Below are 19,631 nucleotides of genomic sequence, written 5' to 3'. Positions count from 1 at the left end.
CAAACACACACACACTCGATGGACCATTCGGTCTTTTTCTGCCATCACTGTTTCTATTAAACCCACAAAACAAAAAAAGTAATATATTGCAGCTATTGCATTAGTTTTCTTCTTTATTTTATTTTTTCCTTTATTTTCACCTGGTGATCCAGCAAGTAACACTTTCCTTCTCTTAGGGTGTCTCCATTCTGGATGGAGGGGCAATGGAGACACCCTTGGACAACAGCATTGTTAATCTAGGGAGTTGGTAGTGTTAAGCTGGATATACACAAAAATAAAAGTTCTATAGCACACCCTGTCCCTGGAGGATCGCTAGATTGTAACCATCTCCCAAGGGTATATCCCAAGGGTATATACTGTGATCAACCAAAAAAAATACAACCCTGAAACAGTGCTCGTGGCAATCCTACTCTCCCTAAAAAAAAAAAAAACAAAAAAAAAAAAAACACATGCGCACCATCGCACCTGCACAGGCGTGAACAGTGCCTAAAAGAGGAAGGTGGGGGTGTTTTTGCAGAAAGACCACTGCTTCCGCAAAGAGCAAGGGTCCTCCCTCTGTAGTATGCTGCGCTGACCTGCGTTGCGTTACAATGCAACATGTAAGCATTTTAGTGCAACAGATGTAAGCAGATGTAAGTGGATGTCAATGCAATGCACAGGCCATCCTGTGAAAATGCAATACGCTTTAATGCGTGCTAAAATGCATGTCAATTGACGTCAAAATGCATGTCAACGGATGGCAGCTGCAACTAAAATGAATGGAAATGTACAAACAAGCCTGTGAGAATTGGCCCCCCAATGCTCCTGGAAAGTAGCAGATTTAAAATTGAAAAGTGCAGTTGGGTTTACTAAAGACAAAAAAAAATAAATAAATAAAAGTTCTATCTGGTACGGTAAATAAACACAAATCTTCCCCTGAATACTTTTTTTTTTTTTTTTTTATTTACAGCTTCCTTATTTCCTTATGTAACCATAACCAACCCAACTGCTTCTCTCCCTGGGTGCATTCTGGGAAATATTACTACATTTGTTAGCAAAGCAACAGCACCGCATTGGCGTATATTTCGCTGTTTATTTAAAGCCCGTCATAATTTCACCCAGAATTTACAATATTGTCAGATTAACGGGCTCAAACATTTTGTCACGCAGGGCACTGCGGAGCACAGGCTCCGTTCTCGCCTGTAAATAAACGGTACGGGAAACAAGTCAGGTTTAATGAATTAGCAGAAGGTGGTGGTGCAGTTTTCAGAGAGGATTGGGTCTGATGCAAATCCATAACATCCCCCTGACACAGAGCTTTTAATGAATTTTTGATATATATGCAGAACAAATGGGAAACACTATAAAACAAAAGCTGCAAAGAACAATTTGTGAATCTTCCAGCACGGCTTTTTCCGAGAAACTTTTTCTCATATTTAATTTGAAGGATTTATACTTGTTTTGTTTAGGATTTGTTTTCTTGTAGTATCCTTAAATGGGAGCACGGAGGTCCATAAAGCTGATCATAAACCGAGCAGCCAAGAAACACATCACAAATACAGATTTGTGCACGGTTTAGTCTGCCAAAATGTTTAGAATTCTGCTCAGCTGCTCTTGTGATTTTCACACCCACGTCACGTTGCCAGGAGGGTGACCCCACAATTCCATACTGCAACTCTGTATGCCCAATCCCCGGCTGATGCATGCTCAACGGACAATTAATTGCATTATTAAACTAGTAGGGATCCTTACCTCTCCTCTTCTATAACCCTACCTGAACATTCCCCGTCAACTTTAAAGTATATGTAAACCCTCACCTTGTCAAATCCCATTCAGTAAAAAATAGAAAGGAAATGCAAAACATTTGCGGATACATATTAAAAAAAACAAAAAAAACAATTATATATATATATATATATATATATATGAGACAGAGAGCTTTAAATACTCCTCCCTCCCCTTCCTGATCACATACCCTTTGCTGCATAAGGAGCTTAGAGAACAGTGGGAGGAGAAACAGCAGCACATTGATCTTCCCAGTGAATGGCTGTGCATGAAAAGGGGGGTCAGCACAAGTCTGATCATTGGATTAACTCCAAGCACAGCTAGAGAACAGACCACACTGTCTCTCCCACCAGCAATACAAAGAGAACAGGATATCTTTTTATACAAGTGCACACTATAGCAGGCACATATCAGGAATATGAAACGCTGGGGTAACATTCTTTAAGTTTCTTGATATATGGCAGTGCTCAATGGAGCATGGTTGGCCAACAGAGAGAAGCCTTCTTGCTTTTACTGCCTATTCACGCCATATTATAAAAATTGGGAAACCGTACAAAGCTGTACAAAAACGAATTAAAAGAAGCAAAAACAAAAAGAGGATATCCTCTCTCATAAATCAATAGTAATAAACAATAAGTGTTGCGCTATTGAAATATAAATAGCTGGTAAAAAAAAAAACTATAAAATTAAATAACCGAAGTGAAAAATAGTGTACCAATATTCTTATACACACTTATATGTACTTATATTCTTTGAATAAATATTATTGCTAGACAGTAAAGTGATAAAAACATTAATAAAAGAAAGTCCACAGTGAAAAAAAAAAAAAAAGTGTCAGTCCCCTCTAAGGGGAATACACAGCCATCTTCTCCTCTTTTTTATCTTCTAAAAACACCACTGTCTCCTAGCACCGGAGTGAGGACAAGATGCAGGCTTACCTAATAAATAGACCCCCTTATTCAGAGTGCTCAATAATCGCTTCAGAGAAATCAATCCAGGACAACCCCCCACACCAATACTATTATCCAGCACCGTTCCTCAGGTAAAAGGCAAATGTAGTATAGGCAGGTAAAAACATGACAAGATAAGCAGATAAACACTTCTCGTAGCGTAGATATCTCCAAACAACATTAAAGTGTTACTAAACCCCAACAATAAAATCAGTCTGTATATGCAGTAAAGCATGCTTGTTATACTCACTGTGAAACCTAAGGGGTTAATCCTCTGCATTGTATTAAAAGGCCGTTTGATCCTGTCTTCTCTGATCCTCCCCTTCTTCCAGTGTCCCCCTCTTACCTCCTGTTAAGACAGACTGAACCGTAGGCATTTTGCACATGCTCAGTTTGGTGTGTATTACTAGAGGGTTTTTATTTTTCCTTGGAAGAGTGCATGCCATCAGCACTGTCCAGACAGAGGTCAGGGGTTCTGCATCCTCCTAGAGTAAAAAGAAAACTACTCCTACAAGCTTTAGCTAGTGCTCAGCTAGACAGAGCAGTCTTGTGGCTTCTATCAAACTGCTGATGAGAAAAATTATTTAGCAGTTTATAATTACCAATATAATTGCATTTCCATGTTGTGTGTACTGTGGGAGACCAGATATAGTGAATGCAGGGTGCGGGGAAACCAGTCATAGTGAATGCAGGGTCCGGGGAGACCAGATATAGTGAATGCAGGGTCCGGGGAGACCAGATATAGTGAATGCGGGGTTCCGGGAGACCAGATATAGTGAATGCAGGGAGCGGGGAAACCAGATATAGTGAATGCAGGGTTCCGGGAAACCAGATATAGTGAATGCAGGGAGCGGGGAAACCAGATATAGTGAATGCGGGGTTCCGGGACAACAGATATAGTGAATGCAGGGTCCGGGGAGACCAGATATAGTGAATGCGGGGTTCCGGGAGACCAGATATAGTGAATGCAGGGAGCGGGGAAACCAGATATAGTGAATGCGGGGTTCCGGGAAACCAGATATAGTGAATGCAGGGAGCGGGGAAACCAGATATAGTGAATGCGGGGTTCCGGGACAACAGATATAGTGAATGCAGGGTCCGGGGAGACCAGATATAGTGAATGCAGGGAGCGGGGAAACCAGATATAGTGAATGCGGGGTTCCGGGACAACAGATAGTGTGAATGCAGGGTCCTGGGAGATCAGATAGTGTGAATGCAGGGTTCGGGGAGACCAGATATAGTGAATGCCGGGTCCGGGGAGACCAGATATAGTGAATGCAGGGTCCGGGGAGACCAGATATAGTGAATGCAGGGTCCGGGGAGACCAGATATAGTGAATGCGGAGTCCTGGGAGACCGGATATAGTGAATGCAGGGTCCAGGGAGACCAGATAGAATGAATGCAGGGTCCTGGGTTTTGTAACACTTTAAGCTTAAGACATTTACAAACTTAAAATTGCATGTGCACATCTATATAATCACCATACGATATGAATATCGTCAACTCCTGGTTTGCTTTGTATACGTGATGACGTCACAGGGGAGGCTCCGCCCGACATGTTTCGTCATAAAACAGACGTCTTCCAGAACACTTTTCACTTTTATAATTCACTATTTTTGTCACTTTTCTTTACTGTCTAGCAATTATATTTATTCAAATTCATGGTGTATAAGAATAGTACACTATTGTTCACTTATAGTTTTTTTTACTTATAGTTTTTGGTCACAAGCAGCTATTCATATTTAAATAGCGCAACACTTATTGCTTATTACTATTCATGCCATATGTATTGGGCAGCAACACATACACAAAGCAATCTATTAGTTCAGTTGCCATCTATGCGTTAAAAAAGAAGTAGCACCTGCTACATTTTTTTTTAAGCATGTTTCATCACACTACACCTCATCGCAATGCTCGGAGCTGCATAGAAATTAATAAAATAAAATTTTTAAACATTTCAACAAAAAAAAAAAACCCCAACAAAAACAAAACAAAAACAGAAAACACTTGTGAGATGCTTTGTAATAACGCACTGCACAGCACAGGATGTGAATCAGCACTTATTTTTCTAGCATGCCAGACATTGTGGAAAGTAAATGTAAATCTTGATTAAAAAGAAGCAACAGTAACCTAAATAAGCATGGCATTCTACTTTCTTGACTACAGAGAAATAAAACAATTAGGTGTAGAATAAGTTAAAAAAACAAAAAAAAAAAAAACACACACACTTTACTTTTATTTCACTTTTTTTTTTTAAAAAGTGGTGGTTTCAACAGACTGTCACCATCAAGTATCCTGTACTAACTCAAATTATAGACCAGCCTTAGCTTTTTTGCTGTGGGAGCGAAGAAAACAGCAACCTCCAGACTTTGGATGCAATATTCTGCAATATTAAATTCCAGCTGAAAGACACCCCCCTGTAGTATAGGCAGCTAATAAGGAGGAATACTCTGCAGCCACTCTCCCATGAGTGGGCAATCACCACAGCTCCATGTACATCGGGACCACATTCAAATATAAAGAAGAATATAATGGTGCAGCATGTCTTTACAATATCTATTTATGAAAAGGTTTAAAAGCCACTCACAAATAAGGTGTCTAGCTGACACCAGCATCAATCGCCTAGGCAGGGAAAAGAACCGCAGCTCCGCTCATTCAGCTGTCTCCCGACAATAGCAGGGAGCGTCCTGACGTCAGCATCCGATAGACTACGCCCTACGCGTTTCGTCACCACGTCCGCACGGAGCGGATTAAGATAGTAGGTAGGGACAGTGGGAATCTTGTTCATCCATTCATGCTTGTCACTAATTAGATGATGAGGCATTTGGCTACCTTAAGAGAGTCATAGTTACTCCTGCCGTTTACTGAACGCTCTATTGAATTTCTTGACTTTGACATTCAGAGCACTAGGGCAGAAATCACATCAACACCCGCCACGGGCGGGCCTTCCCGTGAGGACGTCATAGCGACGAAATGCGTAGGGCGTGGTCTATCGGATGCTGACGTCAGGACGCTCCCTGCTATTGTCGGGAGACAGCTGAATGAGCGGAGCTGCGGTTCTTTTCCCTGCCTATGCAATTGATGCTGGTGTCAGCTAGACACCTTATTTGTGATTGGCTTTTAAACCTTTTAATAAATAGATATTGTAAAGACATGCTGCACCATTATATTCTTCTTTATTTTTGAATGTGGTCCCGATGTACATGGAGCTGTGGTGATTGCCCACTCATGGGAGAGTGGCTGCAGAGTATTCCTCCTTATTACCTGCCTATACTACAGAGGGGTGTCTTTCAGCTGGAATTTAATACTGCAGAATATTGCATCCAAAGTCTGGACTGAAGGTTGCTGTTTTCTTCGCTCCCAGAGCAAAAGCGCTAAGGGCTCGTTCACACTAGGCTGTTTTGCCAACGCTTGCCAAACGCCCCTATAGCGTTTGGCAAGCGTTGGTCCGGCGTTTGCGGAGCGTTTTTTAACGCTCGGCAAACGCCGCATGCGCGGTTTAGCGGCGGTTGCTAGGCGTTTGCCGAGCGTTAATAACGCCCCACAAACGCCTATAATGCAGTTTGAGTGGTGTTACCGCTCCGCAAACGCCCCGCAACCGCGTCGCAACCGCACCGCAAACGCCGGCCGGGCGTTTGCGGAGCGGCACCATAGACGAGAATAGGAGGCTTCAAAGCCTCCTGACTCGTCCAGAGGCGTCCGTTTTGCCGCAACGCGACGCAAACGCTCCCGTTAGAACAGCACCATGTGCTGTAATGTGCAGAATTGGCAGAGGCGTTTGGGAAGCGGTAAAAACGCTTCCCAAACGCCTCTCTGCCGCCTGCACACAAGGCTAGTGTGAACGTAGCCTAAGGCTGGTCTATAATTTGATCAGCACTTAGCTCTGGTGAGTGCATTCGACTTATTTGGTGGTGGATTGCTCACGGTGTTATATATTTTGTCACACGAGTAATATATATTGGGACTTTCACATATTGATTCATAGACATTTATATGCTTTTTAGTGCACTCTTATGTTTGATTTAATTTATCCCAAATATTTTTTGGAGTTAGAGTTGCTGCTGTATAATTTGAGGGCGTGGCGCTTTTCTAAAACCAATTTATATGTACGAAGTGTACCTAATAATGATTAAAAAAAATAAATAAATAAATAAAAAAAAGTGAAGAATGACCCTTAACTGACCTACCGGGCAAAAGACTCCTGGCAGGCCCAATGGACCCTGATCCTCATGGCCAGCCAAAGCGAACCAATGAATAGTGGGTGAGGGGCTTCCGGAGCAGACTCCCAAGGCAGGAGATGAAAGAGCGTTCCCCCTAAGCCCAGAGACCCACACCTTCCATCCATGAGTGAAAAAACACACAAATGAGAGCAAGTGGCATACATGAAGAAAAAAAAAAAAAGGAGAAGGTGCATGTGCAATGATAAAAGTGAGAGATGCTGTGGCAGAGAAAAATCCCCCATGTTGTCAGAGTGCGGGTTCCCATTTGCACCATCTTATATGTAACAGTAAATATTGATTTTTATGATGGCATTTTACAATATTTATACTGATGTCCTTTCGTTTAAATTTCACAATTTAAAATTCCTCCTAAAGTCGTATTAAACCCAAAACCAAAAATGTAATATATTGAAACTTACCAATCATTAGATGTGGTAGCTACATTCGTTTTCTTTTTTAGGCTTTCCTTCTCTTGTTTTCACTTGGTGATCAATAACAATAACACACCTCCTGTATTAAGAGTGCCTCCACTCTGGATGAAGGAGCACAGGGGGCACTTTTGGACAGTAGCATTGTCAGTCTGGGAGGGGGAGGGGAGGGTTAAATGTACTAGCGGATGTAGGTGCACTAACCAATTGAAGCCAAACTCCAGATAGCACTTGATAAGCAGTTACAGCAAACATTTTTTTCCCTTTTTTGGATAAAGGTGTTACATAAATAAAATCTGATCATTTTAAACACCCCTGTTAGGGGTAAATGGTTTGCTTCATCTCTGTAACTGATACATCTAAAAGGAAAGCTTGATCTTTTGAAAAACAACAGACATACCGGCCAGATCACCAGATGGAAATAAAAGAAGGAAAGCTTAAAAAAAAAAAAAAAAAAAAAAAAAAAAATGAGACAACTAATACAGCCATGGCATATAAGAATTGGTAAGCTGCAGTATAAAATGTATAAATGTTTGCTTTTGGGTTTGATACTGCTTTAATTCAAAACTTCCTTTAATTATAAAGAAATGTTGGCTTTTGATGGCATCTGGTCCTGTGGCCAGCTCCTCGGCATTGGTCACATGCAGGGCAGACTGACAACTCATGGGGCCCCCGGGCAATAGGGGATCATGGGGCCCCTGTGTCCTTGCCCAAACTCAAAAAAGCCTATGAAAAAGGTACCAAGGGCATCTCATGGGGCCCCCTACTGACCCCGGGCCCTCGGGCAATGCCCGAGTTTCCAAGTGGTCAGTCCGCCCCTGGTCAGATGGCGCAAGCTCAAGTGGAGGATTGACGTTTAGCCGAAGATGTCGATTGGCCACAGCAGCCTGAAAGTCAATCCCCTGAGGAATTTTGAAGAGCCCACATGATGCAATTCCTTGGCACTGGTCACATGATAGAGGCAGGATTCAGCGCTAACACAGCAAGCCTTCAGTTATCAAATGAAAGCTTCCTGAAATTTTGAGTACAGGTCTGCTTTAAACGTCAGTTTTCTTTGTTGTCTTGCCGGTTTTCCCAGTGATTGGAAAGTTGTAGCCATTTCTCTAAAAGCCCCGGTGTGAATTCGATCAGTAGCCCCGGGCACACAAAACCACTCGGCAGCATTACGCCATCAGGCATGAAAAGGTTTTCTTATATCAACACTCGAGCTGTGAATAAACAGAACAGCAGGGCTGGAAATGGGAACAGTACAGTGACTGCCATCTGTTCCTGCGAGTCGCTGTGTACGGCACTGATCATTATACAGGGTAAGTAATACTCTGGAACTACTCATTTTTAAAACGTTAAGACGCGCTGTCCATCGAGGTAATGGACACCAAATCACATTGTGGCAGGTGCAGACTGAATGCATCCATCCTCTATTATGCTTCTGTAAATAAACATTAAACACTCGTAGCTGGGCCGGCACAGCACATGCCATCTGATCTATTGCTGTGCCCACGAGCTGTGCTTTTTATTTTTCCCTTCTACTTCTCTGAAGTCTTTAAAGAGTATCAAGTTGCATTAAGAACTGGATAATACAATCGCAACACAAGCCATTATATAGAATGTTTCAGGATTCAAAATTACCATGTATTGTCAATCTGCTGCCAGGAGGTCATTTTCTATTATTTCCAGAAAGAAAAATATATTAAAATCTCTTTTTAGTTTACAAACAAGGCCACCCACGCATTTCGTCCCCTTGTGCGTGTAATAAGCTCGCCGTTTCCTAAAAGCCTGCGCAAAGCTTAAAAAGCGGAATTCCTACCTAACCATAAAACATTTCTGATAAAGTCCCCTCCCCCTCCCTATGCAAAAAAGATCTGTATACTTATTTTTTCAGTCCACTCCACTCCAGTTTAGTGATTCTGCAGCTCTGGTTCCCCTTGTCACTTGACAACAGCTGGGAATTCTGGGAGTGTTAATGTCAGCCATAGGCTCCCATAGCCCAGCCACTGTCGGTGCACCCTGCCCAGCCACTGTCGGTGCACCCTCTTCTCCCCTGCAGCCAGCCACTCATTGAAGTACACTCACTGACTGAAGGTTAATTTACTTTTATTTTGCCTTCCCTTGTTCTCCCCCATCCATAACATACCAATGACTTTTTTTTTTTCAATAAAACCAGTTTTCATTACATACCTTAATTTAGACCCAGTGATCTCATCATTGGGTCTCTGTGCTTCCCTATGAAATGCAATTAGATCATGGCTGGTGGGAGGGGAGGGCAGGGTGCTGTACATAGCTTCTTATAGACACTACAGAACTCTATTGGTTCTCCTTTGTCTTCCTATATAATCATCGTTATGAGGGGAAAGCCCTTTTGAAGTTGGATGTAAGGGAGCTCTTGTATATGGAGGAGGCTATGGAGAGGAAATTTTCCTTGGCAATTGGAGGATAATATTGTATCCATAAACTGCAATTTATTCTCATCTCTGGTGAGTGTAGAATACATCAGTATTCACGGGAAGGTGTGGATCTGTGGAGCCTTTTCTCTGTATTACACTTATCCTAAAATTATTTTGGAGCATTATTTGCATGTTTAACCTCCCTGGCGGTATGATTATTTCAGATTTTTGGTGCTGAAAGCGGTACCATTTTTTTGCATGGAAATATGTAGTTTTTTTATTGTAGGCTGTAATTTTTAGGAATAACTCACTGAAATCTGTCTGAACAAGAGTCTAGTAAACATCCCGGGTATGATAAAATTTGAGACACGAAATCATAAATTATAATTTAATAAATAATCATAAAAAATAATAATATAATAATAATACATTTAATTCAATAATATAATCAAACCAAAAACACTGAAATGTGAAATATAGCGCCAAGTTCGGACATCACTGAGCAAAGTCACAAAATCGTTTTCAGTGTCTGATGACGAATTTCCCCCACGAATCATTATCACTCAATTCTGCAAGTGGTTCTGATTTACTATCGCTGTTCTCTAGCTGGTCTAAAACCGCTTTTGACCTAAAGGGACGCTTTTTGGACGCCATGGACGTTTCTCAGTTTCCAGGCAGAAAGAACAGTAAAAATGCAGGCAGGGCGCCGGACAAAGCACTCGGGACAAAATGTATGTGAAATGGTTTGATACAGCAATGTTTTAGTATGTAAAATTTGTTTGGAGAAAAAAATGACATTTTTAAAAATTTTCAAATTTCCCTCCACCGTACGTCCCGACGTCACAGGGACCGGAATACAGAAGCCGGATGCCGGCATCGGCCGGAGGAGATGGCCAGGAACGCTGCAGGGGACACATCGCGGGAGCGCAGGACAAGGTAAGTGCTGCAGGGACTCCCTATGCAGCGCTGCATGGTAAGCCCGAGTGTAGCTCGGGGTTACTGCTTTTGGTACTGAAATTTTACCCCGAGCTACACTCGGGAATACCGCCAGGGAGGTTAAAGGGGACTGACTGTTTTTGGTTTCATCACTTTTTGTATTTGGACACAAATTTTATTTTTTTCATTTTGGTGGTTTTGGACATTTATTTTATAACCACAGAATTTATTATGATTTGTGTAGAATTATTTTTGATTCATTTCATGTTTCGCGCGGTTTTATTGTTTCACTGATTTTTTTCAATCTTTTTGATTCTTATCAAGGCACAGCAGCATTCACTTTCACATTTTTCACATAGTTCTTGTGGCGCAGGTTGTTTTTGTTTTAGTTTACTACAGAACCCCAACCAGTGCTCCTTGGCCTTTGGCTCTGGTTCCATATCCGAACGCCCCCTTCTCCTGTCTAGTGAGGACACACATGGCATTGAAAAGCCATCAGTACCGGTGCATAGAATAAAAGAGGGTGGGGAGAGAGCCAGTTTCAGATGCCCTAAAATCACAGAAGTAGACACCACAAAAATTCAGCGACCTCCATTTCCTTCTGGGTACCGTGCTGAGCAGTGCCCTACCACATTCTAAAAACAGGGAGGTCCGACACTCAGCAAGGGAGCCATTCAGAGAATGTTTTGCATTTTCAGAATAAATGCAAAACATTCTCTGACTGGATGAGGTGGTGTGTGACATCACTGCCCTGTCTCTTCACCTCATCCAGTCAGAGAACACTTTGCAATCATGCAGGAAATGCAAAGCACTCCCTGAATGGCTCTTTGGAAGTGGGAGCGGGTACCTGTCAAATTCGGGTACCCTCCCCCTAAAGGTCTGCAGTCTCTGGTCATCTCCTGTGGTACTTCCGCAGTCTCTGGTCATCTCCTGTACTGTGTCCGCAGTCTCTGGTCATCTTTAGTAGTACGTCCGCAGTCTCTGGTCATCTCCTGTACTACGTCCGCAGTCTCTGGTCATCTTCTGTAGTACGTCCGTAGTCTCTGGTCATCTCCTGTACTGTGTCCGCAGTCTCTGGTCATCTTTAGTAGTACGTCCGCAGTCTCTGGTCATCTCCTGTACAATGTCCGCAGTCTCTGGTCATCTCCTGTACAATGTCCGCAGTCTCTGGTCATCTCCTGTACAATGTTCGCAGTCTCTGGTCATCTCCTGTACTACGTCCGCAGTCTCTGGTTATCTCCTGTACTACGTCCGCAGTCTCTGGTCATCTCCTGTACTACGTCCGCAGTCTCTGGTCATCTCCTGTACTACGTCCGCAGTCTCTGGTCATCTCCTGTACTACGTCCGCAGTCTCTGGTCATCTCCTGTACTACGTCCGCAGTCTCTGGTCATCTCCTGTACTACGTCCGCAGTCTCTGGTCATCTCCTGTACTACGTCCGCAGTCTCTGGTCATCTCCTGTACTACGTCCGCAGTCTCTGGTCATCTCCTGTACTACGTCCGCAGTCTCTGGTCATCTCCTGTAGTACGTCCGCAGTCTCTGGTCATCTCCTGTACTACGTCCGCAGTCTCTGGTCATCTCCTGTACTACGTCTGCAGTCTCTGGTCATCTCCTGTAGTACGTCCGCAGTCTCTGGTCATCTCCTCTACAATGTCTGCAGTCTCTGGTCATCTCCTGTACTACGTCCGCAGTCTCTGGTCATCTCCTGTACAATGTTCGCAGTCTCTGGTCATCTCCTGTACTATGTCTGCAGTCCATTGGTTCAGAATTTTTTTTTTCTTGTTTTCCTCCTCTAAAATCTAGGTGCATCTTATGGAGCTAAAAATACAGTAACTGTGTAATACAAAGCCCGTGTGAAAGGGGGCATTTTCAGAGGTACTAACCTGTCCTGATCAAAAGGGGTTCTAACTCTTTCCCAATAAACCAAAAGAAAAAAATGAAGGCCCCTTTCACATGAGCAGACCGATCAGAGCTGTCTGTTCGTTATACAGGAGGAAACGATCGGACCCTCCATTCTCCTCTATGGCGCAGCGGATGTAAGCAGGCTTGTGTTTGTTTACACCTGCCTACCTCCAATCTGATCCAATCCACCCAGATGGAGAGGAAAGGATCCCCTTTCATTAGTTTTTTTGGATCAAAGTGCAGTCAGATGTAAACAGACAGGCAGTCCGTTTATGCATGAGAGCCCATAGGGCAGAGCAGGCTGTGTCTGTTCAGCATAAGCGGAGCGGACTCGGACCCTCTGCTCAGCTGGGGGGGGGGGGGGGGAGGATCAGTTGACAGATCCCTTGCTGAGCAAACGCATTCCGCCGAAAAGGGCCTAAAATTTTCCTAAAATCTGTTGCTTTCAGTTTTTCAAAGCTGAGTATAACTGGAAAGAATAGATAAAGACAAAACATATCACTGGTTTGAGTCCAAAGTCTAAATCTCCCATAATCACAGAGATGTCAATGACTCAGGATAAGTGTACTCTTGTCCATCACCTAAAACACCCAACTACTGACGTCATCTCGAAACACGGGGCTGTCACTTTGTAAGACTCATCACCCGTTCCTCTGATGAGGAGAGACGTCTCGCTGGTTTATTTATCTAGTTTAAATAACGAGGTTTTTAATAATTCATAGAGCCATTCGCTGCACAAAATGACAGTAAACAATGTACCTCTGGAGGGATTCCTGTTTCCTCTTTTCTCTCTCTCGGATAAGATTCTCTTCTTCTGCTTCCAGTCGACTAGAAAGGGGCAGAATAGAACAGTTGTCACATTTTGTGGGCAGTAAACAATGTACGTTTTTATGTCAAGAAGGACCAGCTGACAACACAAAGGGGGGAAGCTTTTTGATCGTCACCTGAATACATTTTATTGAGAGCCAAGCCTACGTCATGAAAGAATGACGCTGATCATTGTAAACTGAACTCCAGGCAGATATAAAGGACACAAATTAAAAGCGGTTCTAAAGTCTCAAGGTTTTTTACCTTCACACATTCTATGCATGAAGGTAAAAAACCTTGTGTGTAGCAGCCGCCATCCAGCCCACCCTGACACTTACCTGAGCCCCCACTTGATCCAGTGATGTCCTTTAGAGCCTTGGTTCTCTAGGGACTCTCACTCCTGATTGGCTGAGAAGGCCCCTTTCACATGAGCAGCAGCGGGAGCCAGTGGCTCCCTCTGCTGCCAAACACAGCCAGTGAGTCAATCAGGAGAGGGAGGGGGCAGGGCTGAGTCAAAAGGACATAAAGAGCAGTGGCTCGGGAGCGCACCTGCTCGGGTGCCCCCATAGCAAGCTGTTTTTTTGGGGCATCCGACAGGAGGGAGGGGCCAGGAGCGTTGGCGAGGGACCCGAGAAGAGGAGGATGCGGGCTGCTCTTTGCAAAAACATTACACAGAGCAAGTATGGCATGTTTTTTATTTTTAAGAAAAGAAGAAACAACTTTAGTATCACTTTAATGGAGTCTTGTATTCAATAATAACTGAAATTCATTTCTTTTTGTGCAAACAGTGCAAGTATGAGATTATGTACCTGGATAGCAGATCTTAAAGTGTCAGTGGAAGAAGCCGCACAAAGAGCCTGTTCATGCACTAAAAAGAAGCAAGCTGATCCTCTGTATCCTGGGATTCCACACAGGCAACCTTTCAGAGGTTAAAATCTACATGGACAACTTGGAGGAAATCAAAGATCGGCAGGGGGGGGCTAGATGGCATGAAGAACACATAGCATTTCACTGCAGGGTACCCTGCCCCACTTCACAGCCCACCCCACACCATAGTGTCCTCTGCCCCCTTTACATCACCACCTACACAGTAATGTCCTGACACCCCCACCCCCCCAAGCCGTGTCCTCTGTCCCCGTTCACATCACAACCCCTTACTGTACCGTCCTCTGCCCCCCCTCCCGCACCCACACATAGCAGTGTCCTTTGCCCTCTCCCCCACAGTAGTGTCCTGTGTCCCCCTGACAAGTGGATTTTTCATAACGATGATGCTCCTGCACATGATGCATTACATCATCACAAAATCCTGGCCCAGAAATCAATTTCTGAACTTGACCAACCACCTTATTCCCGTGACTTAGCACCCTGCAACTTTTGGCTGTTTCCAAAATTAAAAATTGCCTTAAAAAATAACACAGATTTGATGACATTACAGACATGCAGCGGCACTGCAACAAACGTACTGCACAGCGTTCCGGAAAATGAATTCCAGTAATGTTTCCAGCAGTCTGGTACGTCTGTTAAAAGTGCGTCTTGTCACAAGAGAACTGCTCTGAAAGTGATACTAGTTGCTAGTGTATAGATAAGCAAACTCCGACCCCCCTTCCCCCCCTGCAAAATTAAATTTTAACACCTCATATGTTTTATTTGACACGGAAGCTGAATTTACTGCATGTTGTTGTGGTATTTAGAATTGTTTTTTGTATAGTATTGTGTTCAGTAACTGTTAGAGATTATTGCATGAGTGTTATAGTTCATCTATGCTCTTTACCGAAAATCCAGCCAGCCCCATCACCTCCTTTTCTAGTTTGTATAGAGTAATAGTCTGTTGCGCTACACTTTGTTATACATTTAAGTAATGGTAAATATCATCCAATGGGAACAGAGCTTACAACTACTGATAAAGTGGGGTGGGGTTCAGCAGGGACTGACCAAGGTTAAGTCCATCCAGGGGCAGGTTGGTTGTACTGAAATCAATCCATCGGTTCACTTCAGTACCACTAGCCTGTTGGATTCTTTGCATGTGATTACCGCTGGTGGCTATAGCTGCTAGCAGTGATCATTGTGTTCTGCCAGCAGGGGAATCACAAAGGCGCTTTATGAGGATACCCCCATCAACTATGTTAATGGGGAAATCGAGCGATTTTCGTTCCTGCGACCCATGTTTATAGGAAAGAAAATTGCATCATCAATGGCTTACATTACAAAAGATTTTTATTGATATTTGTTTATTCATGTCCCGTGGATTCCCTTAAATTTGTCATTCTAGCGTCAAAAGGACAGGAAATGTAGAGATATCACTCCAGTTGGGCACAGACACCAACAAAAACCTAACCAAAGTTCTTCCTTGTATCAGATTTTGGAATGGAACAGAGTATAACAGATAGTCTATATTCTTTCAGGCAAAAGGTATTCTGAAAGATCCTAAAGCAGTGATGGCAAACCTATGGCACGCAGAGCCATCTCAGTGGGCACGCCAGGAAGAAGAGGATGATGAGTGCACACGGACCGGCCATCCAGATCTCGTCCACACTGGACCCCCATCAAACTACATTTCCCACATGTCTTTGGGGCAAGGGTGGGCGTGGACAAGAGGAAACGGCTCCAATGCGGCTCTGGCACCAGGGGTGATGTACCCGGGGATGGGCGCGGAAGAGAGGAAGAGGCTCCCACACTGCTCCGGGGCCAGGGGCAACGTGTTCAGCATGAATGGGAATGAGCTGCTGGGTTGGAAGCCACACCGACGCTGCCAGAGGTGAGATTAACTGCTTGCAGTGTCATCCATCAGTGCCCAGCAGTGTCGCCTGTCAGTGCCCAGCAGTGTCGCCCATCAGTGCTGCCCATCAGTGCCACCCATCAATGATGCCCAGCAGTGCCATCCATCAGTGCCCAGCAGTGTCGCCTGTCAGTGCTGCCCAGCAGTGCCACCTGTCAGTGCTGCCCAGCAGTGTCGCCCATCAGTGCTGCCCATCAGTGCCACCCATCAATGATGCCCAGCAGTGTCCAGCAGTGTCATCCATCAGTGCCCAGCAGTGTCACCCATCAGTGTCCAGCAGTGTCGCCTGTCAGCGCTGCCCAGCAGTGCCACCTGTCAGTGCTGCCCAGCAGTGTCGTCCATCAGTGCTGCCCATCAGTGCCACCCATCAATGATGCCCAGCAGTGCCACTGATCAGTGCCGTCTGTCAGTGCGTCCAGGTAGGCAAGTGGTTAATTGCAGTGTTGGCACTTTGAAATAAAAAAGTTGGTTTGTGTTGCAGTTTTGGGCACTCGGGCTCAAAAAGGTTTGCCATCACTGTCCTAAAGGAAGCTCTACGAAACCTAATGAACACAAGTGAAGATATCTCAGAATCGGGTAACTTTCTCAGCTGAGGAAGCTGCTTACATGAGCAGTGAAACGTCTTCAACAGTAAAGACCAAGTCCAAGTGAAGGTGAATGACTAGCTATACCAAGACCTGGATAAATGAGAACCTTCACAGACATCAGAAATAGTTCAGTTAAAAGCAATACTATCAGTTAACATGGTACTTACAGCCTGGTATTCGAGCTTTTTCTGCAGTAGCAACAGTAACAGCAGCAGACGACGACAGTTAAAAGGATGACTCCCAACACCACAGACATGGCGATAATCAGTGCTTCAAAGTTTACTGAAAGACACAAAAGCAACAATGAATAAAATGTCAGAAATGGGATAACGAACAGATGGATTGGCAGCAGGAGCAGTATTGAGGCGGCAGCTTTGGCTCTCATGACATCACATTACACCAGTGGCGGGAGAAGAGACATATTGTACATCATTGTCAGAAGCATGACACGTCTCTACCTTTTAATACCATTATAATGTGCAAACATGTCGAGTGTATGTATATGTATACATATTCATATACATACATGCATACATACAGTGAAGGAAATAATTATTTGATCCCCTGTTGATTTTGAATGTTTGCCCACTCACAAAGAAATGATCAGTCTAAAAATCGAATGGTATGTGTAATGTAACACAGAGACAGAATAGCAACAAAAAATTCTAAAGAAATGCATGTCTAACAAATAATGCACAGATTTGCATGTTCATGAGGGAAATAAATATTTGATCTCCTATCATTCAGTAGGACTTCTGGCTACCAGATGTCTTTCATACAGGTAACAAGCTGAGATTAGAAGCAGTCTCTTAAAGGGAGTGCTGCTAATCTCATTTTGTTACCTTTATAAAATACACCTGTCCAAAGGAGCAATCAAACAATCAGATTCCAAGCTCTCCACCATGGCAAAGACCAAAGAGCTGTCCAAGGATGTCAGGGTCAAGATTGTAGACCTACACAAGGCTGGACTGGGCAACCAAACTATCGCCAAGCAGCTTGGTGAGAAGGTGACAACAGTTGGTGCAATCATTCGCAAATGGAAGAAACACAAAACAACTTTCAGTCTCCCTAGGTCTGGTGCACCATACAAGATCTCACCTTGTGGAGTATCAATGATCATGAGAACGGTGAGGAATCATCTCAGAACTACACGTGAGGATCTTGTCAATGATCTCCAGGCAGCTGGGACCACAGTCACAAAGAAAACAATTGGTAACACACTACGCCGACAAGGATTGGAATCCTGCAGTGCCCGCAAGGTCCCTCTGCTCAAGAAAGCACATGTCCAGGCCCATCTGAAGTTTACCACTGAACATCTGAATGATGCAGAGGAGGACTGGTTGAAAGTGTTGTGGTCAGATGAGACCAAAATCGAGCTCTTTGGCATCAACTCGCAGTGTTTGGAGGAGGAGGAATGCTGCCTATGACCCGAAGAACACCATCCCAACTGTCAAACATGGTGGTGGAAATATTCTGCTTTGGGGGTGTTTTTCTGCTAAGGGGACAGGACAACTACACCGCATGTTTTGTGAAGGGGATCAAATACGTATTTCCCTCATGAACATGCAAATCCGTGCATAATTTGTTAGACATGCATTGAATTTTTTGTTGCTATTCTGTCTCAGTGTTACAATACACCTAACATTCAATTTTTAGACTGATCAGTTCTTTGTGAGTGAGCAAACATTCAAAATTAGCAGGGGTTCAAATACTTATTTCCTTCACTGTACATATATTATATATATATATATATATATATATATACATACACATACATATACATACACACACACACACACACACATATATATATATATACATACATACACACACACACACACATATATATATATATACATACACACACACACACACACACATATATATATATATACATAGACACACACACACACACACACACATATATATATATACATACACACACACACACACATATATATATATACATACACACACACACACATATATATATATATACATACATACACACACACACACACACACACATAACCTTTTGAAAAGCGAGGGCCACTTTGATAACTGATTGCAGTCACAAGAATTAAGGGGTTTTACGCCTCCCCTACATGTCTTGACACCCAGTGAAGACGTCAGCATACCAAAAGATGTGCGACCCCTTATCATGGAGAAGTAAAAAGGCGCTTGTGTGGAAGCAGCTGCCTCTGCTGTCATCCAGATCAGCACTCCCGTTCCTTCAACTAGATCCACCACAGCTCATGGTCCCGGGAATGAAAAAAGAGAGCAACAGGCAGTATAAAATTCTTGAGGGCGATTTATTAATATATAAAAAGCTAATATGAGGTGGTATCAAAAGGTTTCAAGAGAGGCCAAATTGTAACACGCCAACAGATGGCAGCATAAGGCTGCAAGCACAGTCACAGGGAGCACCAACCTTCATATGTCAGTGTGCCAAAACACAATGTCCTATGTACATCGGGAGCCGTGCAACAGGACCTATTCTGACCACGTGCATTACCATGTCTGCCATTTCATCATGGACAGCAAGTTAGAACAAAGAGCAAATGTGAACTTCTCAGGGATCTCTCCCCAGCCTGCACCGGGTGAGTGACGTCAGCCAACAGTGGGCTTTAGCCCGCTGTTAGCTGAAAATGGGTCCCAGGAGTGCAGAATGAACTGCACTCCTATGATCCATAGAAGTACAGCAAAACCTGCTTTGGCTGTACTTCTCCTTTAATGCCACAGATGATGCAATTTTCTTTACTGCAACCTAAAATCACTCAATTCCCCCATCAACACAGTCAGCTGAAGGGGGAATCCCTCCTGCAGTGCTATTGTGTTCTGCCAGTGGAGAGCCTTCCCTGCTGGCACAACACAATG

General features: G+C 43.7%; 1 protein-coding gene across 1 annotated transcript in view; it reads right to left on the bottom strand.

Annotated features, from left to right (window-relative positions):
* Positions 1–19,631, bottom strand: part of LOC149470211 (pituitary tumor-transforming gene 1 protein-interacting protein-like) — a 99,175-nt gene that overhangs the window by 26,268 nt on the left and 53,276 nt on the right. The window contains exons 4-5 of the mRNA XM_089666415.1: positions 16,922–17,036; positions 13,344–13,412 (exon numbers count right to left, since the gene is read on the bottom strand). Coding sequence (XP_089522541.1) covers positions 13,344–13,412; positions 16,922–17,036 — 184 coding nt within the window. The remainder of the gene's footprint in view (positions 1–13,343; positions 13,413–16,921; positions 17,037–19,631) is intronic.

This window comes from Staurois parvus, unplaced genomic scaffold (genome assembly GCF_062004578.1).
Source record: "Staurois parvus isolate SC_StPar_1 unplaced genomic scaffold, SC_StPar_1.0 ptg000051l, whole genome shotgun sequence".
Classification (NCBI taxonomy): domain Eukaryota; kingdom Metazoa; phylum Chordata; class Amphibia; order Anura; family Ranidae; genus Staurois; species Staurois parvus.
This window is presented reverse-complemented; position numbering and strand designations above follow the sequence as displayed.